At 49.3% G+C, this 24,754-nt stretch overlaps 1 protein-coding gene across 2 annotated transcripts in view; it reads left to right on the forward strand.

Annotated features, from left to right (window-relative positions):
* The window catches only part of cep112 (centrosomal protein 112), a 71,121-nt gene that overhangs the window by 34,679 nt on the left and 11,688 nt on the right, over nucleotides 1–24,754 (forward strand). For both annotated transcript variants that reach the window (XM_035398692.1, XM_035398693.1), the window contains 4 exons: nucleotides 2,054–2,236; nucleotides 13,322–13,552; nucleotides 17,530–17,592; nucleotides 20,056–20,205. In XM_035398692.1, coding sequence (XP_035254583.1) covers nucleotides 2,054–2,236; nucleotides 13,322–13,552; nucleotides 17,530–17,592; nucleotides 20,056–20,205 — 627 coding nt within the window. The remainder of the gene's footprint in view (nucleotides 1–2,053; nucleotides 2,237–13,321; nucleotides 13,553–17,529; nucleotides 17,593–20,055; nucleotides 20,206–24,754) is intronic.

Here is a 24,754-nt window from a genome sequence, read left to right on the forward strand (position 1 = left end):
AAAAAAAGCGTACCGTAAGATCATTTTTTATCAGCTAAAAATGAAATTATCTTGTGTGTGCATTTTATTTATTTTATTTTATTTTTTTAAGACCACAGTTTGGAGGTGCCCATTAAGGTTTCAGGGGAGATTTCAGGTGTTTTTGTTAAGCAGAATGCACGCTGTTCAGGTGGCTTAGTGGAAACCGTAGCATGGAGAAGCTAGCCGCGCAGGTTGCCGTGTCAGGACTATGTGTTTTGGCAGGAAAGAGACGAGCGGTTGCCTGCACGTGTGATTCTGCTGCTCTGAGACTCTGTTCCAGGCGCTGTCCTTTCACACGGCCCGGGATCAGCCGCCGCCGGCTCCTGCTGTTCGCGGCTTTGTGCGTCCTGTCGCGCGCCCCGTCGCGAGTCCCGTCGTGAGCCTCCGTAGATCCGCGCGCTCGCGCGTTTGGCGGATTCTCATTTTTTCTGGAAAGATCTCCTTCCCTTTGGACACAGGCAGCATGCAAATTCGAATTTTCTGACACAAACAAACAAAAAAAAAAAAAAAGGTTTTCGTTGTTGTGTTTATATTTTTTTTCCTGCTATTTTTCCGCTAAACCAACGGAGAAAAATAGCAGCTGGCCGTTCGAAGCGGCTCTCGTGGCCTGCTCCTGCTGGGTTTGGGGTGGGACGGGGGTTTGGGGGGGACGGGGGGGGCTTGCTTTAAAAAGCCGCCATGCTGTGCCTGGTCGATGCCGCCAGGCCAGGTAGGGTGCCATGGCGCACAATGCGCTAGGATTAGTGCGACCTTCATCCAGCCCCGCCAAGGTCACGGCACCCTACCAGCAACCCTGAGAAAGACCAGCTTATAGCACAGCAGGCATCTCTCTCTCTCTCTCTCTCTCTCTCTCTCTCTCTCTCTCTCTCTCATTCAAATTCTCCATGGTTTGTTGACATATTTTAAAAGATATATTGCCTGACTATAATAATCAATGAAAGTAGTATACAACAATAATATATAAAGATTCAAGTATAACATAAATATATCATGTATGTAGTAACAATAGTAATATAACTAATAATATAATTATCATAATCAGTCTCCTCGGCTACTCTCTCTCCTCCTCTTTCTCTCTTGCTCTCTCTCTCTACCTCATTCAAAAACACGCACACGTGCATCTGTTTTTGTGGGGACACCAGTCGACGGGGGCAGAATTCCTATCTTCCCTTTTCCCATTTTCTCTCTTTCTTTTCTTTTGTCCATGCGTTCTTTTTTCCCAGCAAACCACAACTCTGTGGGGGCCATTTGTAATTTTTGCTTTTGTATTTAAAACGGAATTTTAGATAGGCTTTCCTTTCGAGGAGACCGTTAAGGGGCGATTTCTGAAGAGAATTTTGAAACCAATGACAACAGTATGGAAATGGGCCTTCTTAAAAAAAAGTGAATTAAATAGTAATAGCAATTGTAGTAACTGCCATAACTTAAAATTCTTGATTGAAATCACAAAATTGACCATACTGTTATATCTGTGCATTTTTCCCATGACACCCTGTATGGTAGAGTTGGATAACAGGTGCAAATGACTATTGTCTGGCTTTTGTCTGGTTTTAAAGATTTTGTTGGTGAAATTTTCTGACCCCCTGTGAATAGAGCGTGGAATGGCGATGGTTTTAATCTCTGACTGAAGATCAGTCTGTCCAGCTGTGTGCTGATTGGACGGGGGCTGGCGGGAAGGAGCAGATGGCAGCCGCTCTACTGAAGACGTGCTGGCCTTCGCTCTATGGTCTCCATAAGAACACAGGACCGAGGAGGGAGAGCACAGAGACGCCGCGCGCTACGCGTTCGGCAGGAAAAAAGATGTCGTCACCCGAGTTGGAAATGATGTCAAAGTACCCGTCGCGAGTTCAAAAGCAAACGTTTGTTATCTGGGTGGTAACAAATATCAACAGTTTAAAATAAATTTTAAAAAATTTTAATTTGTTTTCGGTTGTTGTTTTTTTTTTTTCTTTCCGCGAGGCTATGGGGCTAAGTTGTCATGACGACAGGGTTGCTCAGCTGATGCCTCTGCCTTTCCCCGCTGTCCAATCAGATCGTGGAGCTGAAGATGCAGCAGGAGCAGGAGAGGACGCAGTTGCTCCAGCAGCACAGCGCCGAGACGGACCGCCTGGTCCGGGACCACCAGCGCGAGATCCAGTCCCTGGAGAAGCAGTCCCTGGCCGCCATGGTCCAGCACCAAGCCGAAACCCAGGAGTGGAGGAAGCGCGATTCCCAGGTAAAGGGGGGTGGGGGGGGGGGGGGTCGCCGGGGGGGCATCCGCTAAATACCGCCACCGCCATCAGCACTGCCGGAACACTGTTACACACAACAGCGTTACATTCTTACCGCTCTTTTTCTCGTGTTGCTCTGTGGACGAACGCCGATGTTCAAATTGTAGTTTCTCAACAGGTGGAGGTTGAATTGGGAGTGGGACATAATATAGTTACCTTTTTTTATTGATTTATGAAACATAGCTACGCATTATGTGTTATTTGTGAGTACTTTGCCAGTATTTTTTGGCAAATACGCAAAGTGTGCTCGTTCAAGAGTTATAAAGAGGTGGCCTTTAACAGAAATGAGATTAAATAATGTTAATAATAGCGAAGCTAGCTTTTGCGATTCTGCACCAGTTGCTTTTTTTTGCCGCGGATAAACGGCAAAGTGAAAGGATGAGAATGGATGAGAATGGAGAACCACAGGTTGCCAGACGAAGGAAAAATGCCCCGGCACGGTGTCCTGTGGGCCTTTTATTCCCCCACGCCGGGGTCGGGTTTTCCCCTCTTTCTTTCTTTCTCTCTTTCTTTTCCGGGTTTGGCTGGAATGGCGGACGAGGTAGTGCTCCTGCACACTGAGAGCTCTCTACAGCACTCAGAGGTGGGTCGCAGAGAGGCACCCGCTGTCTATATCTCATCACTGTGGGTAACCGTAGAATTTATTTTTAAATAAAAAAACATACATTTTCACATTACGGCACCGGCGTCCGGTGTGAATGTCGTACGCGGTTTTGTTTTCATACGGACGTAGAACTCTATTGGAAGGATGATTTGAGAAGAAGGCAGGTGCGCTGCGTCTCCTCGCGTTTCCCTGACGATGCCTCTGCTGTGGCTCCTCAGCAGGAAGCCGTCCCCCAGACCGCTCCCTGAACGTACCCCCAACCGTGCTCCAACCGTACCCCCAACCGCGCTTCAATAGTACCACTGACCGTGCTCTATCATACCTCCAACCGAGCTCCAGCTGTGCCCCTGACTGTGCTCCAGCTGTACCCCCAACCGTGCTCCAACCCTAACCCCCAGCTGTGGTCCACCGTCCCCCTGACTGAGCATCAACTGTACCCCTAATCGTGCTCCAACTGCTACCCGCGTTTCACTCTTCAAACCTTCACGTGTAATCGATGCTGTTGGCCTGGAATGGCGTCTTTTCTGTGGACGGGGCTGCGTGTGTCCTCGGGTATGAAATACGAGCCGTGGGGGGGGGGGGGGGGGGGGGGGGGGGGGGGGGGGGGGGGGGGGGGGGGGGTTAGGGGGTAAACACAGCGATGGGCATGGACTATTCATTTTTGATTTATGATCTTTTTCTTACGGAGAGGGAATATAAAAGCGGCATGTTGCTGTGGCTGCTTGTAAATCTCTCCCCGGGATTTAGCTGGGTATCCTGCATCACTTCCCTCATGCTCATTCAAATGCAACAATGGCGCGCTTTGCAGTCTGGCTGGACAAACAATACTTTGAGTTACTATTTTCAATACCAGTCAATCCAAACCCTGAAGCGATACTTGCATGAAATGATAATTTCTCACAGATTTAGTCCCAGTAAACGCATTTCTAATTCTGCTTGGGTCTGATCTTCGATGGGACGCCCCCTAGTAATTAGTTCTGTTAAAAGAGTGCCGGAGAAGAACGGGTGAAAATGGGGTGAGCCGCTCTCCCTCTCTGCAGCCCTGTTCGCCCTCGGAAGGATAACCCCTGAAAACTAAGCGTAGTTTGAATGTGGTGAGCCCGGAGAACAGCGCTGAACACGCCTGTCCGCTGGTCGAGTCTGTCTGTTTCCTGGCCCTGCTGTCACGGGAGGGGCGATTAGTCTGGAGGCCGTGGGTATGTTGTATGGTGAGAATGAGCAAACAGGGACCTGCTCCCCAGGGTTCAGCAAATTTTTTCTCGCCACCGTTCGAGGGTTTTTCTCCCCACTGGGGAGCTTTGTGCTTGTATTTCTGGGGTTCAGGTGTGGTTTTTGCTCTTTTTCCGTTACTCTGTAAAGCATCTTTGTGACAGTTTTCTGTAAAAGGCGCTATACAAAACTTTTTTGATTTGATTTGACTACCATCCACAGTTGGCACTGGCACGGGCAGGGTGCAGTATCAGCCCACAGGGCCTGGCACCGTGGCGACTGTGTTTTTAACGGGGTACGGCGTGCCAGAGCCCCTATAAAACCACGTAAACCTTCACACACAGGCTCGAGAGATAAGCCAGTGAGTGAATCAGAGAGAGAGAGATGGAGCAGGGGGGGAAAGAGTCAGAGAAGAAGAAAGAGTGAGAGACAGAGAGAGATAGAAACTATCCAGGGAGATTATGAAAGTGGGCGGGGCCGTGGAGGGAGAGTTAGACGGGGACATCAGTGGCGGGGGGGGCGGGGGGGGGGGGGTGTGATAGGGGAATAATGAGTCATGGAATTGGGGTGGGGGATGGCATAATGAGATTGCAAATGCCACAGTGTAAGAATCTGATTACTTATAAAAATCTCTGCTTTGAAGTTGGACAGTAAGCATGTTAAGACTTGGCATGTGCTTTGAAGCTTCGTTCTGAGAGAATAAAGTAGTGTGGAAATCTCATATTCCGCACTGAGGGGTATATGTATGTAACGCTCCAGCGAATCCAGTTCAGTAAACAGTTTTTTTTTTTTTTTGTTCGTCAGCCTTGTCCTTACAATACCGCTGTCAACTATACACGTCTGTCTGTCTGTCTGTCTGTCTGTCTGTCTGTCCACGAATGCTTTTTTTTTTTCCATTCTTTTCAGACTTCCACACATGGAACTGTTTGAATCCATGGTGTAGTCCCCCTTGTCAGTGGTCTTAATGTGCTCCACATTGCGCTGAAACGAAGCCGATTAGCGTCCAGCGAGAAACGCATCTGAGGCGGCGGCGCTGTGCTGCTGTCTCAAACTGACCACTAGGGGGAGCCTACGTTGGAATCAGTCTGCTTGAAGCGAGGGTCTGCAGTCTTCGATCGTGCTCCTTGTACCTCAGCTTTTTCAGATTTGTGATTGTCAGACCACCTGGATGTGGGTGTTCATGAGTTTTTTACGAAATGCGCTTCACGGCTCGTTTCGCGGTTTTCGCGGGTCGTGCTGCGTTGGCGTCTCTCTCCGGGACGTTGGGGGGACGGCCACGATTTGGGAGATTTGTGGTGTGACGGCGTCACATGGTTGCGGTGCCAGTCTGGCTTATGACACATGGCGGGGAGTCTGCCACGGATTTGTTTTTTTTTTTTTTGGTTTTATTCGTTCGAGGACATCGCAGAATGCACTGGCGGTCGCACGTGCACTGCGTCCGATGCACTGTTAGCCGACGCTAATTTCTGACGCCTGTCCCTCGGATGAGCGAAGGCGGTCCCGTGCAGCCGGTGCAATGGGGCCTCCTAGCTTCGGAGGCGCGTCGGAGAGAGCCGGTAACGGTCTCGTCAGGAGGAAGAGGAAGGCCCTGCTCGTGCGCGTGGAACTCTGGCTCATCTCCTGATGTGGTCGATTTTCTCTTAAAATGGAATGGGGTGGGGGTGGGGTGGGGGTGTGTTCTGGAAGAAGAACAAATGGTTCGACCGTGATAAAATCCTCTCGCAACACTGCCGCAGACTGTTATCCCAGGGAACGGGACAGCTCCAGGGGTATTAATCCATCCTCTGCACATTTGTCTTAACTGAGCATGATCCAGGCTGTTTCATTATTAAGACTTTATTTAACCGGGAAAGCCTCGTTGAGTTTATAAATCCATTTTTCAAGAGTTGTCCCGGCCAAGACAGGCAGCAGCACATATAACACGGTTGCAGACGGACAATATAAAAACAAATTATAGACTATGAAGATTACAGAAGACACGGTTTAAAAGAAATGTGGTACTGATAGATTGTGCACAGGAGGAGATTGCACGCTTTAAAAGGTTGCAGTGATAAGATTTGGCTTTTTATATCATCATGTGAGATTAGTGTATCGTCCTGTGCTTGTGGGAGTTTTGTTAAAACCAGTGGCTGTTCAGCAGTGGGGGTTTGCCCCATGTCTGGAACATATTGAATAGAACAGAATGAAATTGAAAGATCTTTTCAAGATTTAAAAAAAAATAAAAAAATCTCTGTGCAGATATGAAGGATTTCACATCACAGAGCCAAGTTTACTAAAATATGCTGGGCAAAATATTTCTCTCTCTCTCTCTCTTTCTCTCTCACACTCACACTCAAGCACACACACACACAGATACACGCACACACAGAGTGTATGCAAGTATTGCTGTCAGATTGAATCAGTGGTGAGAAATATGTGTTTGCGTGTAGTACAGAATGGTGCAGTTTTGCATGGCTGCGAGCTGTAAAGGTTTGGAAAGTAAAGCATTGCTCCGCACACAGCCGGCCCCTCCCCTCCCCTCCCCGGCCGGACGGCCGGACGGACGGGGGATTATCCGTTCAGTCTGGTATTCCGCTCTCCTCCCCCGCACGCCTGGGCTCGTTTTCCCAAAATTCCGATCTTCCGATCCGCTACTCCTTCTGCTGCGCTCAAATGTTCCGTTTTGAGCTGGAACAGGGAGCGGGTTCGAGAGCAGGCTACCCCGAGGGTGATCAGTCTGATTTCAGGAAAAAAAAAAACACTATGTGGAGAGCACTGCAGAATCTCAGAGCCAAAACATTCTTACTTTTCATCTCTGAGTGTTAAACCTCAGCAATGCACCTGTTAAACCTCAGCGATGCACCTGTTGAACCTCAGCAGTGCACTTATAAACCTCAGATATGCACCTGTTAAACCTCAGCAATGCACCTGTTAAACCTCAGCAGTGCACTTATAAACCTCAGCAATGCACCTGTTAAACCTCAGCGATGCACCTGTTAAACCTCATTGATGCACCTGCATTGTCATGCTGGGAAGTTGAGGCATCGTGAACCTTGTGTGGTATGTAGAATTACCAAAAGGCTGTTGGTTACAGAATAACCCCAGCCAATCAAAAAATTAGCAAGCCTTGCTGACACTGTGCGATGGCTCCGCCCCGTTAGGGTCCAGCCTCTCTCCCAAGTAATTGGAAAACGCAGAGCCGTAAGAGAACCCGCCGCTCGTTAGCCTTATAACGAGCTGACAGCAACGTATTTAACCGCTCCAGGTCCAGATGGGTCTCGGGCAGAGAGAGAGCATGCCCGTTAGGAACAGAGGCTAATGAGCGTTCGTAGCGACATGTGATCGTTCGACGGTGACTCTTTCTGTAAAGCAGTACCCGCCTGAACACAGCTTCGGGTTGTTCACCAGCTGATGGGGAGCGTGGGCTGGGTTTAGGCGGTGGTGAGGGGGATTAGTTTTGCCCTACTGGGTGATGTGTTGCAGTAATAATCCCGCTCGGTAACCAGAGGAACTGCAGACAGCTGCTGGTTCCGATAGCCGATAACAGTTCATAGTTAATCATAATAATTGCGCAGTAGTTTTTAAAAATGTATTTTCTTGCAGATGCACAGAGGTGCTTTGCCTTTTTGGGAAGCGGCATGTGGACGTCAAACAGTGGCTCAGGGACAGGACGGGGGCGGGGCGGGACAGGACGGGGCGAACTGGCCGTGTCCCGCCTTTCCCAGAGCCGTTGTCGCGGGAACAGCCCATCCCCGTCTGACCTCTCCGCTCGGCTTTCTTCTCTAATCAGTCGCTGGGACGGGGGGGGGGGGGTGACCGGGGGCTCGTTTGCTTTTGGAACCCAGCGGCCCGTGACGAAACACGGCCGCCCGGGCCCGCCAACTGGGCCCGCCGTCCCGGCCTGCTGTTTTTGGCTGTCCCCTACGCGTCCGTCTGACTGCTACCTTTTTTTTAAGTTTAGTTTTTATTCATTTTTTTAATGCGTGAAATGTTTTTTGGGGAAATAAACGTCACCACGGATTACCTTTTGGGTTTTGAAAAGGTAGCCATCCAGCACAAGGTCGTACAGCTTCCGTGTGATCATGTGATGTGTTTTTGTCAATCACATGGAATCTGAAAAGGCCTTGCTGCTGATTGGCTGTCGTATCAGCACCCAGTAGATGACAGTGGTGCCATTTTTTGTCAGCTTTTCCTGTTCCTCAAATGAGCTGCAGGTTTTCCACCCTCTCTTTACCTGGGCATCAGGTGTGAAGACAGTCTGGCCAATTAGTAGCACTAATTATTCAGTTAAGTACCTGGGAGGAAAGAAACCAGGACCGGATTTGGATTTGAGGAGCTGATTTGAGTATCCCTGCACTAGGGCTAGGCTGAATTCAGTAAATACCCTGCTGGGCAAATTGACAGTCTGTACAAATTGCAAGTGGTATAATTTGATCTGGATAAGGGCATCTGGTAAAACATAATATTGTGTAAGCATATAATATCACATAAGCTCTGTCAGATTGTGTTTATTCAGGAGCCATACGCTATGCTAATCATTGTGCCCCACAGTAACAGTACACATCTCTATTATAGCTCCAGATGAAGCACAATCCGAAAGTAGCCCCAGTTACTGTAAAAGCGCTATTATTTGTGATGGTAGCAATAACAGGGCCCCTGTAACTGAACTGCGCTGTGTGTGATGCTGTTAATGGGGCTTCTTGCAGGAGTGCAGGGCTAATGATGTATCGGGGCTTGTACTAATGACACAGCTCTGGCACAGGGTGAATTATCCCCTCCCTCCCCCCCCCCCGCCCTCCCCACCCCCGGCACACTCTCTCAGCCACTGGCCATTTTCATAGGCTCATGTCATTTCAATCAGATAATTTTTTTGCTCGCTATTAACGTTTGTTGCAAATATAAACGTGTTGGGGCTTTAAGGGGGTTTTGTGAAGAGGATGATTGGTTTTAATCGTAACGGCGCCGTTCTGGCTAAAACGACGCAGAGATAATTCTGCCCTCCCCCCGTCCCGTTCCCGTAACAGTCGTATTATTCTCCCCCCCCGCCCCCCCAAAAAAAGGCAGACAAAGATTAATGGAAATGCCGCCAAATCGCTACGTCTCCGACGGGACCTGGCAGCGGCGGCCTGGCCTTTTATCCCTTTAACCCCCGAAACGGCGTTCCCACACCTCACGCTCCGACACAGCTCCGTTACCGTAACGACCTGGGCTGTTTTGCACGCCTGCCAGAACAGTGTTATTTTCAGCACGCGACTTATTTTTCAGTCTCGTCAGAGTTGATGGGCGATCTCTTTATCCAGTGAAAGTACAGGGCGGGTGCTCCTGCTTAATGGAACTTACGTGGGTGATACATGTCTGTGTCGTATGTTACTTAATCTTTTAACATTTGCTTGGATCTTCCATGAATCCTTTATCAGGTAAAAAAAAAGATCTAGATTATAGCCATCAGGAAGATGTTACAGGCTTCTGAGAGCAAATAAGAATGCTTATAAGAAGCATTTTGGTCCAAATGAGGTCCTAAATGAGGTCTGGGGACCAGTAGAGGTGCCTCTGTCTTTTTGCTGCACCTCTGGCACAGTTTCGGTCTGTGTTCAGATAGCTGTATTTTTCTATTGTCTTTTAAAATGTTAACTGTGTTTTGTACTTTTGTGTGCTTCCACAGTGTGGACAATAAAGTTTTGTGTTCGTATTTGTATTGTATTTGTGTCGACAAAAAGCTAATTGCATAGCAATTTTATGTGTGTATGCATTCATATGGCATGTGCACATACATACATATTCTGTATATAGTAAGGAGAGGCATATTTATGTACACAGAAGCTCTTGTATATCAGTAGAGCAGTAACTGTTTATGTGGGGATCTGTGCTTTGCTTAGGGGGACAGGCTAGCAGGGTCCCCTGACTGACCTTCATGGTTAAGTTAAGCCTGTTTCACTGTTTTAGCCGCAGGGTCAGTGTAGCTCAGCGTCTTTACCAAATATAGAAACGCAAAATAAATGATCTTCTGCGCTGCTGTGACAGAGCCGAGAAGAGCGAAGCCTTGCTGTCCTTTAGGCTTTCCGCTCGACATTTTAATCGAGTACACAACAACCCCCACCCCAAACCCCCCCACCCTCCCGGAAGAGGAAACGGGTCCAAGTTAGTCCCACAGCCTCTGTCTATGGCCAGCTTCCAGCCTGCAGCCTTTAGCCTCCAGCCCTCTAGCCTCCAGCCCTCTAGCCTCCAGCCCTCTAGCCTCTAGCCTCTAGCCTCTAGCCTCTAGACTCTAGCCTCTAGACTCTAGACTCTAGCCTCTAGACTTTAGACTCTAGTCTCTAGACTCTAGCCTCTAGTCTCTAGCCTCTGGACTCTAGACTCTAGCCTCTAGCCTATAGTCTCTAGCCTATAGTCTCTAGCCTATAGTCTCTAGACTCTAGACTCTAGCCTCTAGTCTTCAGCATCCTGCCTCTGTGTATGTTGGGGCTCAGAGTGGCATTCACAGGAGAAATTGTATTGAACAATGGAGTCTGGCTCTGTCCAGGAGTTCAAAGTGTGCTGTTTTTGGTTCTGCCACAGATCAGCAGTGCCACTGCAGTGCGTTTAAGGTGAGTGTGGCTCGGAGTGTCCCGGTACTCCCAGTGTAGCAGTGCTGTTGCAGTGTGGTTTGGGTTTGGAGTATTGCAGTATGTTTTGGGTTAGGAGTGTGGCAGTGTGGTTTGGGTTTGGAGTATTGCAGTGTGGTTTGGAGTGTTGCAGTGTGGTTTGGGTTTGGAGTATTGCAGTGTGGTTTGGGTTTGGAGTATTGCAGTATGTTTTGGGTTTGGTGTATTGCAGTATGGTTAGGAGTATTGCAGTATGGTTTGGAGTATTGCTGTGTGGTTTGGGTTTGGAGTATTGCAGTGTGGTTTGGGTTTGGTGTATTGCAGTATGGTTAGGAGTATTGCAGTATGGTTTGGAGTATTGCAGTGTGGTTTGGGTTTGGAGTAACGCAGTGTGGTTTTGGTTTGGAGTATGGCAGTGTGGTTTTGGTTTGGTGTATTGCAGTGTGGTTTGGAGTATTGCAGTGTGGTTTGGGTTTGGTGTATTGCAGTGTGGTTTGGGTTTGGAGTATTGCAGTGTGGTTTGGGTTCGGTGTGTTGCAGCAGTGCTGCATCAGAGTGTCGCGTGGTCTGCAGAGTCCGTCCTGGTTCCGTGGGTTTGTAAGTTCTGTTTGGCGGAGCCCGTGTCCACAAAACACACACAACAGCGCCTGCTGGACCCTACTCACCAGCGTGAGGAATTATTGGTATTGGCCCGCTGATAGCCTAGCGTCCTCATGGGGCTCTCTGATGCTCATGTATCTAACTGTGCCATGGGCACACGGGGGCGGGCCTGAACCGTCCCCGGTTTGGACTCACTTTTATCACATCTCAGGCTGAGCATCACATTTAATTTATCCCAGCTCACCAGCTGTTCCCCGGCATAAATGCATCTCTGATTGATGTGTAAATAAATCCCACCAAGCCCCCTAGGCCAGGCAGCGGAGTTACCCACGCTTTCTCCCATCAACATCAAGAGGCGCTCACACACTGGAAATAAGTCCGTAGTGTCGGAAGAAGCAATTTTTTTTTTTTCCCTTTTGTTTTTTTTTTTTTTTTTGCGTGTTTAACAGAAGCGTTTTTGTTATTAACATTCCTGCTCTGTAATGTTCTTCAGCTCAGCAGCTGGGGAGAGAGAGAGAGGAAATCAAAGGCCTGGCCTCCGCTGGACTGTTCAAAGCGCGCAAGGTCAGGACGGAGGTCACCGCCTCCAATCCAGCGCGACCCCGTTGACTTCCTAATGGAGCGCCTCGTTAAATATGCATTTCCTAAAGGAGACTTGCGGGAGCTGGGTCCTCAGTCCCAGCTCTCCGCGTTTAAGAAGCGCGGCGACTCCGCGGACGATGACGTCGCTCGCTCACTCGCTCGCCCGCTCGCTTGGTGCCGGCGTGTTCCGCCCGCCTTCGCCTTCCCAGATACGAAACGGCCAAAGTATCCGTTACTAACTGACCTTCGATTTTCCCCTAATTGCCGTCATTAAGTCGAAGCGCTGACCTTTCTTTTTTTGGGGGGGGGGGGGGGGGGGGACGGCGCCTGTTTGATCTTGAACCCTGCGACTGGGAGATCAAACGGCCATGCCGGGCTGTGGTGGAGCGGTCCAGCTGGGTTTGTTTTCCTCCGTGCTGCTCTGGTGTGGGGGGGGGGGGGGGGAGTTCCCGTGCGGTGCTTGTGCGAGCCAGCGACCCGCTGTCTTTGATCCGCCGTGGATCCCATCGACTGGGACTGACGCAAAGATTCTCTACAGCGGGCAGATGGTCAACTCCTGTGTCCTTTCTACGTGTCCCCATACTCTGGGACAGTGGGTCTCAAAGTGTGAATCCGGTGGGTTATGGGATGGGTTGCGGTGGGTCACCCACGTGCCCAAAATAACCCTGTATGTTAATCAGTTTCAGTTAACATTCATATTGGTTCAATAGAACATTGTGATTCATTATTTTAATGTGTTAAGCTTTTTAATTGGCCTTATAATGAGGCGTGGGTTACAGAAACTGAATTTGCTCATTAAGAGCGTTGTGGACTCAGAAGGTTCAGGAACCAGTGCTCTAGGAGGTTATGGCTGGGAAAATGATCTTCTGGTGCTACAGTTTATGAATATTTATGAATTCTGTGCCCGAGAACAGAACACCCATTGCCATTGTATTGTCCTTGGTTGTGCCCTCATGAATATTCACAAGATGCATCATTGGATTGGAGCTTTTCAGCTTCAACAGCAGAAACACAGAACTTTACAAGCTTGTCCATAGCATTCCTTTTGGAAGCCTGAGAGTACCAGCTCCTGCAGTTTTTGCTGAGTGGCTGATGTCATAATGGTAATGACACCATTGCCGCCACTGATGTCATAATGGCAATAATGGTGTCTACTCTTCTAATGTCATAATGGTTATAATGGTGTCTCCTTCGCTGATGTAATAATGGCAGCAATTCGAACTACATTCCTCTGATGTCACAATGGACATAATTGTTGCATCTCTGCCACTGATGTCATAATGCTAATTCCAGTGCCGCCAATGATGTCATAATGGCAACAATGGTGTCTCCACTTCTAATGTCATAGTGGTTATAATGGCGTCTCCTTCGCTGAGGTAATAATGGCAGCAATCGCAGTGCATTCCTCTGATGTCACAATGGACCGCTGATGTCACGATGCTAACGCCAGTGTAACCCCTCCCCCGCCCCTGCAGAACATAGCCCAGCTGGAGGCGCAGGTGCACGGCCTGCGGGAGGACCTGCTCCAGGCGCACGCCCAGCGGAAGCAGCAGCTGATGGAGCTGGGCGTGCTGAGGGAGGAGGAGCGCCAGCGGGCTGCCCAGGAGCAGGAGGCCATGCTGGGCCGCCTCCGCGCCGAGATGGACCGGCTGAAGCAGGACCTGGAGAGGACCCACGCGGCCGACAAGGAGGCGGCCCTGGACAAGGTGGGGCGGGGAATGTGACGCACCCGGCCTGGGCTGGATGATGCACACACACGCACACACGCACACACACACACACAAACACACACACACACCATTAGGAATTCCATTAGGAATTCTCCCTGATGCACTATCCAAAATAAGCAACAAAAACGAGAATGCTAGAAGAAACATTGAGCATGATGTAAATAGAATCGCATGCATTTCCCCTTGCCTGGGGAGTTACCCTCTCCGAAATGGTAAGACGCTGCACCTTCAGAAGCGTAGGCCCTATATGAGCGGACTCAGGCTGTGCTGCCTGTCACGTTCTGTGAAGGCCTGTGAAAGATGGCCTGTGAAAGATGGATGGGTCTGGGGTTCACAGTGAATTTGACTTTCCTGCTCTGCCCACCAATCACAACGCTGCGGTCTCTTTACTGCTTCACACACCAATCACAGTGCTGCAAGTCCAAGTGGGCAGGTTGTGCAGTGACAATTGGAATTTTAATAGAGCAGTCTTTATGGATCACCTATCCAAGGCCATTATAAATGACTGCATACCAAGGATGGCAGTGATTCCTTTCTGCTGTGAGGACAACTAATTTACAATGTAAGTTATGTCTGTGTGTTATGATAAGTGTGTTACTTATCTCGCTAGCAAATTTCCATAAATTGTTGGCATTCTAGGTGTGCCTTCATAAATATGGATGCATTCACGTAGATGTTTTGTTTTGCGGTTAGGTTACTGACGTGAAATACGTCTTTGACGCACTTGGGTCCGTGTTCTACCTCTTCAAGTGCATGTTTGGAAATATTTTTAGGTCGTTAAATATAAATGAATATTTGTGGCGAGAGCGCAATGCATCATGGGTAGCATTCCAGCTGTGGTTTCTGCAGTGCTGGAATGTTGCATCACCGTTCCTCGCGGGAAAAAGAAAAACAGACCGCTTCTCCGTGTCAGTCGTGGCACAGGTACAGCAGACAGCCCGACTGTCGTTATGCTAATTGCCTGGAACGGCGTGAAGAGAGGGAAACCTAATCTCTGAGGAAACTGAGTGTGTTTCCTGCCCACTCGGGTTGCAAGGGGCACATGCTAGCAGAGAAAGCATCTTAGGAAGCATCGTATGAGCCTTTTGAAGCATCTTATGAAGCATCTTATGCAGCTTATGAAGCGTCTTTTGAAGCTTTTGAAGCATCTTATGAAGCATCTTATTCTGCTAATGAAGCATCTTATGCAGCTTATGAAGCATCTTATGCAGCTTATGAAGCATCTTTTGAAGCTTTTGAAGCATCTTATGAAGCATCTTACTCTGCTAATGAAGCATCTTATGCAGCTTATGAAGCTTATGAAGCATGTCGTTAGCAGTCTGCCCAATCAGTTACATGAGATAATGAGATAATTGTGAATCAGGGAATTAATTGTTGCTGGATTTGCATGAGAATAATCCACATGCTCCACTGAGAAGCACAGCAAATTTGACTTAAACTACTGATGAGCAGTATCATGTGAGATAAGATAAGATGCACTTTATTGAACCCTGTGGGGTAACCACGTGAGTGCCTGTGTTACTGTGTTAAGGGAGAGTAAAGTGCTAGACTGTGTTGAGTGCCTGTGTTACTGTGTTAAGGGAGAGTAAAGTGCTAGACTGTGTTGAGTGCCTGTGTTACTGTGTTAAGGGGGTGTGAAGTGCTAGACTGTGTTGAGTGCCTGTGTTACTGTGTTAAAGGAGAGTAAAGTACTAGACTGTGTTGAGTGCCTGTGTTACTGTGTTAAAGGAGAGTAAAGTACTAGACTGTGTTGAGTGCCTGTGTTACTGTGTTAAGGGAGAGTAAAGTGCTAGACTGTGTTGAGTGCCTGTGTTACTGTGTTAAGGGGGTGTGAAGTGCTAGACTGTGTTGAGTGCCTGTGTTACTGTGTTAAAGGAGAGTAAAGTACTAGACTGTGTTGAGTGCCTGTGTTACTGTGTTAAGGGAGAGTAAAGTACTAGACTGTGTTGAGTGCCTGTGTTACTGTGTTAAGGGAGAATAAAGTACTAGACTGCGTTGAGTGCCTGTTTCCTAGTGCTGTGGGTGAGTAATGTGTCAGAATAATGAACTGCCTGAAGGCTGTTGTTTTTGCACTTCGCTGGTTGGGTTAAGTTATTAATTTCTGCCTTTCAGAGATGCACTAAATCACATTATTTTGGGTCATGGGTTGTGTGGAACAGAGCACTTGGCGGGAAAAAAAAGAAAGAGAAGAAGATCAAAGGAGTTTCCCAATCACCTCTGAGTGGCAGAGCCAAGGAGGCGGGGCCAGACGGGCCAATCAGATTTAAGTTGGGTCCGGCCTCAGCCTCTGCTTGGAGAGGACAGCTTTGGTGGAAAATCCAGGTCCAGAAAGTAAAAAGTCCGCCCCAGCTTTTTATCCCTGGATTTGCTAATATGTAGAATTCTTCAGCCAGGAGGCAGAAATAATTAGGGAAATCAGCTGGTTGAGTTTATGGATGGAAGAAACGCAGAGGCAGGACTTTTACGGACTCGTTTCCCACCGCGTGCAGCGTGTGCTAACGTCGGAACCCGCAGTTCTGCGTCTGAAGCGGACGTACATTTCGTGCACGGAGGTGTTCTCGTCCAGACACTTTGCACAAATTACCAGACATGGCCGTCCATGTCTCGGGACACTCCGTGAGATTTCAGTGCAGGCAGAGTCCATGAATTAATCACGGAATGTCCGAGTCCAGAATTCCCTGATCCCAGACTCTAATGCTGATGTCACAGTCAGTGCTGGTAAGTGAAAGCGGTGTTCTAGAGCACTGACTGCTCTACTCTGCTGCCAAAATCACTTGCTCGTGAAAGGGTTAAAAGGCAGCCAGTCCACAGGCCTGCTGGCTGTGTGTGAGTGAAGAGGTCTGTGTGCTTCTCCGAGCGCGTTTCAGCAGGAACGCTCGAACGCGCCGGAATCATCGACTTGTATTCCCGAAAGTGACCTCTTCCCGCAGGAAGATTTTAAAATCGTGTATCTCAGCCATTTTTTTTCCCCTTCAAATGAATGTTTAAATATGTGTTCGTACACACCTGGGATTCAGAGGAATCACCCTCATGAAATGGGGTGAAAGGGAATGGTTTCTATGGCAACAATGCTGGTCATTTTGAGTACAGCTTTTTGCGTGTTATCAAAGAGATGAAAAGATGTCCTTGGTGTCTGTTTGAGGGCAGAATGGGGGGGTGGGGGGGGGGGGTGGGGGTTGGCTCCAGATTCCATCGACCCCCCCCCCCCCCCACCAGATACTCTGCTGCTCTGTTCCTTCTATTCGTTCTGCTTCTCAATCCTTTGAACTGTAGGGTTCTTCTGAATGTTTTTTTTCCAAATTCTAAGTCAGTGTTCTAGAACTCGGGTTGCTTTCAGTTACCAGCAGTGATTGTGACATCAGCATTAGAATGTTCAGTTATTCATCGTATATCACATAATCACGTATTTATGAATTTTCACCTTAAAGGGTTAACTACAGAAGGTCCCAGGCGATAGGGGGCATTTCTGGTGCGATATTATAAAATAGAATGCCTACTGCAACAGTGTAGTCCTCGGCCATACCTGTTTGTTCCCAAACAAAGGGCTGTATTCAATCATAGTTTGTCCTAAACTTTGACTTACAAGTGCTTCTTTTCTTTACAAACTCTGTTTGGCAAGCTTTACTTGATTATGACAGGCGCTTGAACATTCAGTGTGTTTTAGCTATTGCTGAACTCGCCAAATTGTGAATAGTGAAGCAACAAAAAAAAATCTTCATTTTAATTGTTAATTGTTCACCCCCCCCCTCTCTCCCACTCTTTCTCCTCTCTCCCTCACTTTCTCTCTCTCTCCCCCCTCCCCACTCTCTCCTTTCTCTCCCTCTCTCTCCCTCCCTCTCCCACTCTCTTTCTGTCTCCTCCCCCCCTCTCTTTCTCCCTCTCTCTCGCTGTCTTTCTCTGCCCCCCTCTCTCCTCTCACTCCCTCCCTCTCTCTCTCTCTCTCTCTCTCTCAGAGTAATGCTAAGGTGAAGCAAGTGGAGAAGGAGTACAGCCAAAAACTCGCCAGGGCCTCTCAGGTAAGGTTCAGTGTGCAGCCTCATTACAATGTGAACACACGCTTTTGTGTTATCCACATTCCTGTCAAAACGGGGACACACACACGCACGCACGCACATACAAACACACACACATTTGTATTATCCACATTCCTGTCAAATGGGACACATGCACATACACACACACACACACATGTGCGCGCGCGCACACACACACATGCGCGCACATACACACACACACGAACACACACACACACGCACGCACGTCAGATTTGGGGCTGTCAGGGGATACCCCACACCTGTACAGCCAATTCAGTGTTTTTCATGGGTGTCCAACTGAAAAAACCACAACAGCCCTAAGTTTAAATTCTGCTCTTTCTGACCTCGTGACCACACAACTAAAGGCCCCAAACTTAGGATATTTTGCTTTCCTTCTCTGCATCACACTCATACATCCTCACATTTGTTCTTCCTCTGCCGATGACATCATCAGCGATCCTCCAGTTAGGCCCAGTACTGACCCTCTCTCTCATCGACCCTCTCTTCCCCGGACAGCCTAAACGCATCTGCTTTAAATAACTGCCAACAAAAACATCTGTTCACAGCGGCCAGGACTTCAAACGAGCGAAAAACACTGGGCCTCGGTCGCATGAGAATTTGGCCTGTGGGGGAGGCAGCCTAACATTGCTTTGGAATGGTGTTTATTTAGCTTGTCTGGAAAGTAAGGGCCGTGGCGTTTGCTGTAACTTGGCAGATGTAGGAGATGTAGTCGGACTGCGCCATCCAGTCAGGGACTGATCATTTCTTTCTTTCGGTGAGACTATGGGCAATTATGCCCCGCCCATGATCTGCCCTGCCCTGCTATGCCCCGCCCATGATATGCCCCGCCCTGCTATGTCCCGCCCATGACATGCCCCACCCTGCTGTACCCCACCCATGATATGCCCCATCCTGCTGTACCCCGCCCATGACATGCCCCACCCTGCTATGCCCCACCCATGATATGCCCCGCCCTGCTATACCCCACCCATGATATGCCCCGCCCTGCTATACCCCACCCATGATATGCCCCACCCTGCTGTACCCCACCCATGATATGCCCCATCCTGCTGTACCCCACCCATGATATGCCCCACCCTGCTATACCCCACCCATGATACACCCCGCCCTGCTGTACCCCACCCATGCTATGCCCTGTCCTGCTACGCCCCACCCATGATATGCCCCGCCCTCAGGGCTGTCGGCCACAGTCAAGCCCTCAGGATTAAGCTGTTTGATCTGAATGATGGCCAGCGAGCGAAACGCCGCGCTTTTTCCCACAGCCGGCACCCCGCATGTGTGTGTGTGTGTGTGTGTGTGTGTGTGTGCCGTCGGTAGCCATCCAAACGATAAATAAAGCCGGTCACCGTCTTCCACTAAATGCACATTCGGCCTTGTGCTGCTGCGCTTTTTATCTGAGGCCGATGTGCTTCGTATCGATACGCCTGGTGTTATGGCCGGCAATGGCAGATGTTTTTCGGAGAACAGCGGCTTATTACTGTAGGCTACGCAAGCCCGGACCTCAAACGGGGAGAGAGGGTTTCGGAGACGCGTGGCCTCCGCTCTGCGTCTGGGCCCGTGGCTGCGCGAGGTCGCCTGCGAAGGTTTGCGGCGTCTCTGAGAAAAAGTGAAAGCAGGAGTGAGCCGTTGATTTAAAAATTATTATTATTTTTTAAAAATCTTGGTGACGTTCTCTGACAGCTCTTTCTGAGCGAGCCCTGAACTCTGGATCAGAGGAGGAGTTTGGCAGCGGATGATGTTTAACTTGCAGTCTGCATCTTTGTTTCTTCTGTTGTTTTTGTTTTTTTGTTTCTCCCCCCTTGATGCTCACCTGTCGCCGTGCCCTTGTACCCTTCTACCGCTTGTGTGTGTGCGTGTGTGTGTGTGTGTATGCGTGTGTGTGTGTGCGTGTGTACATGCGGCGTGCATGCGACGTGCGTGTGTGTGTTTGTGCATGTGGCGTGTGTGTGTGCATGCGGCGTGCGTGTGGCATGCGTGTGTGCGTGCATGCGGTGTGTGTGTGCGTGCGTGCGTGCGTGCGTGCGTGCGTGCTTGCGTGCTTGTGTGTGTGTGTGTGTGCGTGTGGCGTGCGTGTGTGTGTGTGTGTGTGTGTGTGTGTATGCGGTGCGTGTGGTGTGTGTATGCGTGTGCGTGTGTGCGTGTGCGTGTGCATGTCTGCGTGTGTGCGCGCGTGTGTGTATGCGCGTGTGTGTGTGTGCGCGCGTGTGTCGGCATGGGTGTGTGCATGCGTGTGTATGTGTGTGTGTGCGTGTGTGTATGCGTGTGTGTGTGTGTGCGCGCGTGTGTCGGCATGGGTGTGTGCATGCGTGTGCGTGTGTATGTGTGTGTGTGCGTGTGTGTATGCGTGTGTGCGCGTGTGTGTGTGTGTGTATGCGGTGCATGCGTGTGTGTGTGTGTGTGTGCGTGCGGTGCGCGTCCCTGCAGACGATGGCGGAGCTGCAGGCCAGCCTCAGCGCCCTGCAGGAGGAGAGCCGGCAGCAGCGGCAGGATGCAGACAGGCAGCTGCAGGACGCCTCGGCCCTCTGGGAGGACCAGAGGAGGCAGCTCCTCCGTGAGGCCGAAGGAGCCAGCCAGGTGAGCCTCACCTGTACCCCTACAGCCCAGGGAGACAATAATAATAATAATAATAATAATAACTCAAGCATCTTTGAGTCTGTGAAAAGCGCTATGTAAAATAAATGTATTATTATTATTATTATTATTATTATTATTATTATTATTACAATGCACTCTGCCATTACCTATACACACGGCCATTACCTATGTACACAAGCCCTGTAAGAGAGACATTACCCATGCACAGAGCCACTGTGCAAACTGTGTGTGTCAGTGCGCTGGTGTGAGGGCGTCCTTCTCATGCTCACCGCTGCTGTCTGTCTAGGCGCTGACGCGCCGGGGCCTCTGTGTAGAGCAAAGAATGCAGTAAAGATTAGAGTAATGGCTGCTGTGTGGAGGTGGCATGCAGAATGAAAGTGATTCATACATGACTGGCAGGAGGTTGAGCACAAACAGTATCGCGTTTCTGATCACAAACTCAACGAGGAGCCGATGTGACCCTGACCTTTGACCTTTGACCTTTGACCCGGGTCCTGGGGACCCCGAAGAGAACGGTTTTGCACAGGTGGCCGAGCTGGACCCTGGAAATCAGAAACCCTGCAAGCGGCCATTAGTGACCTTTGACCCCGTGACCTGGAAAAGGATACGTCGTTGAGGGAACAGTCAGTAGCATTTTTGGGCGAATTTTTTTCAGCGTTGGGTGTAAATTAGGAAACACAAAAAAAGGCCTGTCAGCCCCTCTCGTTTTCACACTTGGCCTCGCGACCTGAAGGGGGGGGGTGGGGGGGGGTGGGGGCGTGGGGACTGCGTTGTGTCACAGCTCGTATAGTGCCCCTGAGTGAAGAGGATGCACGTTTCAGAAGCATCTCTGACCTTTGACCTTACGCCCTGAAGAATAGTAACATTCTGACAAACGCTGGAGACCATTGCGTTTCGGCAACATCCAAGCGCACGGTACCTGAAATAAGAGAGCAGAACTACCCTAAAGCGCGTCCCTAAGGTACAGCACACCCCTCTGCCGCCTGTTCTGTAGCGCTTCAGAACAGCGTACGTTAGCGGGGACCTCGGTGTTTGGAGATCTGGCTGTAGTTCTGCAGGTCTTCAGAACAGCGTACATTAGTGGGGACCTCGGTGTTTGGAGATCTGGCTGTAGTTCTGCAGGTCTTCAGAATGATGCATGAACTGTAAACTCCGGGCGCAGAAATACTCCACCTTCGCTGTGGAAGTCCACCCACAGGGAAGTGTAGTTCTCTTTTTTAGTGGTCAGGTGGGGCACTAACCCTGGCCACTGCAGGGGAACTGTCCACGGCCAACTGTTCCATTTTTTTTGGGCGCTACTTCATTAGTAAGCGATGGGGAACTGGAAACTAACGGGCTCTCGGCTCTGTGATGTTCAGGATGGTGGCTGCACCGCAGCTATCTGACGGATTAATGATCAGAGATCCTTCCGTAGATCTTTCTCTGTTTGGAACACATCAAAGACTCTGCATTTCCTCTTTCGTAAATATTCTGCTTTCATCTCTCTTTGCTACTCCACGGTGCGTGTGGGGAAATGCGTTTCTGATTAGCGAGTAAAGGTGTCTATTTTCAGCCCCGTGTGTGGCTATATCTTGGGCGTTCGTTAGCGTGCGATGCTCTGCTTTCCGTTTTTCAAAGAACGATTCTGTGTGCTGTGGAATCTTACTTAGACTGAGCTTTTATTCCTGTACTGATGCACATAAATATGATATTTTAGTCTCTCTCTCTCTCTGTCTCCTAAATCCCAAATTTTTGTATTTGTGAGTGAGAGTGTGTGTGTGTGTGTGTGCGTGAGTGAAAGTATGTGTGTGTGTGTGTGTGAGTCAGAGTGTGTGCGTGCGTGTGTGTGTGTGAGTCAGAGTGTGTGCGTGCATGCGTGCGTGTGTGAATGAGAGTGTGTGCGTGAGTGAGAGTGTGTGCGCGCGTGCGTGCATGCGTGCGTGTGTGTGTGTGAGTGAGAGTGTGTGTGTGTGTGTGTGTGTGTGTGTTTTAATGCTGGTTCAGTTTTCCCTGCGTTGTCTCTGCTGGCGTCAGGCTGTGGAGCAGCTCTCTCCCCTCTGACGCGCCCCGCCCCGCCCCGCCCCGCCCCGCCCCGCCCCGCCTGCCCCGCCCCGCCCCGCCCCTGCGATTGTTTTCTCCAGCGCCCGCCGTTGAGGTTTAGCGAACGTGGTGTCCCGCTCGCTCGGCCAAGATCACACACACCGCTTATTTACATGTCTCTCTGACTGTCTCTGTCTGTCTGTCTGTCTGTCTCTCTCTCACTCCCCCTCCCTCTCTCTTTCTCTGTCTGTCTGTCTGTCTCTCTCTGTCTCTCTCTGCCTCTCTCTCACTCTCCCTCTCTCTCTCTCTCTCTCTGTCTCTCTCTAACTGTCTCTCTCTCTATCTCTCTCCCCCCTCCCTCTCACTTTCTCTGTCTCTTTCCCTATCTTACTCTCTCACTCTCTCTGTCAAATTCAAATTCAAAATGCTTTATTGGCATGAAATACACTTGTACTTATTGCCAAAGCGTACACATAGAAACAGGAATAGAAAACATGAAATACAAACAACAATGCAATCAACAGTGTGGCAATGGCCACAGCGAGTAGGCTATACAACAACAACAATAACAATAAAAATAATAATAATAATTGTGATTATAATAGTAGTAATAATAATAATGTAGAAGAGAAAAAAAAAAAAAAAAAAGGGATAGAAATTAATAAATAATTAAAATAAGTATATTTGTGGTGGTCAACCAGTGTCCCTCAGATTATGGCATGCCGAGATGTACTTTGCTGCTAGTGGAGCCGTTGGCCTTTCTCCTAGCAGGATTTGCATTTTTTCCTCTTTTGTTTGGGAAAGGAAGTCCTTTATAATTAGAGAGAATTTGTTGAAATAATGTGTCCTAATTTCTGAATATTTTTCACAATGTAGGAGAAAGTCTCTCTCTGTCTCTCTCCCTCTGTCTCTCCCCGTCCCTCTCTCTCCCTCTCCCTCTCTCTGTCTCCCACCCTCTCTCCCCCCCCCCCATCCTGTTCCCCCTGCAGTAATCTCCTCTGTGAGGAGATGTTTGCATGCCGGATATCACAGGCCTGCATGCAGATTTTCCTGCAGTCTGGCGTGCGTACGGCGCGCCCTGAGCCAAATGAGGCGGCGGCCTGTCTCTTCCACCGCGGACGCCACGGCCGTCAGTTAGCGGGACCACTCCCCCCCCCCCCCCGAAAACAAGCACACGCCGCCCCTCCCTGCGCTGAGAGATCTGTCTCTGCCGATAACGCACTTCCACATTTCCCCTGTTCACCTCCCCCACATCTGCATCTTCACTCGCCTCCGGAGTCTTCCTCCCCTTTCATAACAACCGTTTAACTGACATCAGTAGAGAGTACACACACACTTACCGTGACATCATTAGGGAATGTGTTACCCATATATGTATGTATATATGCGTTCAACCGACGTCAGTAGAGAGTACACACACACTTACCGTGGCATCATTTGGGGAATATATTACCCATATATGTATATATATTTGAATTAACTGACAGCAGCAGTAAATGTATTTTTCTGTACGTGTTCAGCGCAGTTGAATGTATCCCTTCCTTTTTGAATTTGACGTGAGTCAGACTCCATTGTTGAAGGTAAAATAATGAGGTTTATTTTTGTGTGCAGTTATTGTGTGAGACGTGTTGGCAGGTGGCTCAGCGTGTTGGAAGGCATTCTTGGCGCCGTGTCCTTTATTTTGTTTTGTGAGGCTTGCCGTGTTTGTTTCTCCAGGAAAGAAAAACACATAAGGCTCACAGATTTTTTTATTATTATTATTATTATTTTTTTTTTGCGCCAACACCATTATACTGGCAAATAAATCTGAGAATTATTTTTTACAAAATGGAATCTCCAGCAACCTTTGACTTGAAGTATTTTATTTTTTTTGTCTTGAGCTTGAAACGCAGGGGGTGGTTGCCTTTGAAAGACCTTTTCCACCGATAGGCCCCATGCCATTACAGCCAGTGCTGAAGTTCCTCTTTACATCGAGGCAATACATGCCCTACCAGGGAAGGAGAGGCGCAAACCCCAGAATCTCTCCCTCCACCCCTCTCTCTATCCCTCTCCCTCCATCACCCTCCCTCTATTTCCCTTTCTCTCTGTCACCCTCCTTCTCCCTCCCTTTTCCTCCCTCTCTCGCCCTCTCTCTCCGTCACCCTCTCTCGTCTCTCTCCCTCCCTCTCTCGCCCTCTCTCGTCTCTCTCCCTCCCTCTCTCGCCCTCTCTCGTCTCTCTCCCTCCCTCTCTCGCCCTCTCACTCCATCACCCTCTCTCTCTCTCTCTCCCTCTCTCTCCCTCCCTCCCACTCTTCTGCTCGGCTCCAAGCCTGTTTTTCACTCTGAACATCAAAGGGCTCATTTTTGGCGTGCGCGTTGCCGCGGAGAGAGGAACAGAGGCTTTCAGGAAACGCGGACGATTGGGCGCAGATCAGAGAGCCCGGCGCGTGCGTCGCTGTTTCTGCCCCTCTTCATCATCAGCATCCTCACCTCCTCCATCATCATCCTCACGCCCGGCCAGCTCAGTCT

Source organism: Anguilla anguilla, chromosome 17 (genome assembly GCF_013347855.1).
Source record: "Anguilla anguilla isolate fAngAng1 chromosome 17, fAngAng1.pri, whole genome shotgun sequence".
NCBI classification, from domain to species: Eukaryota; Metazoa; Chordata; class Actinopteri; order Anguilliformes; family Anguillidae; genus Anguilla; species Anguilla anguilla.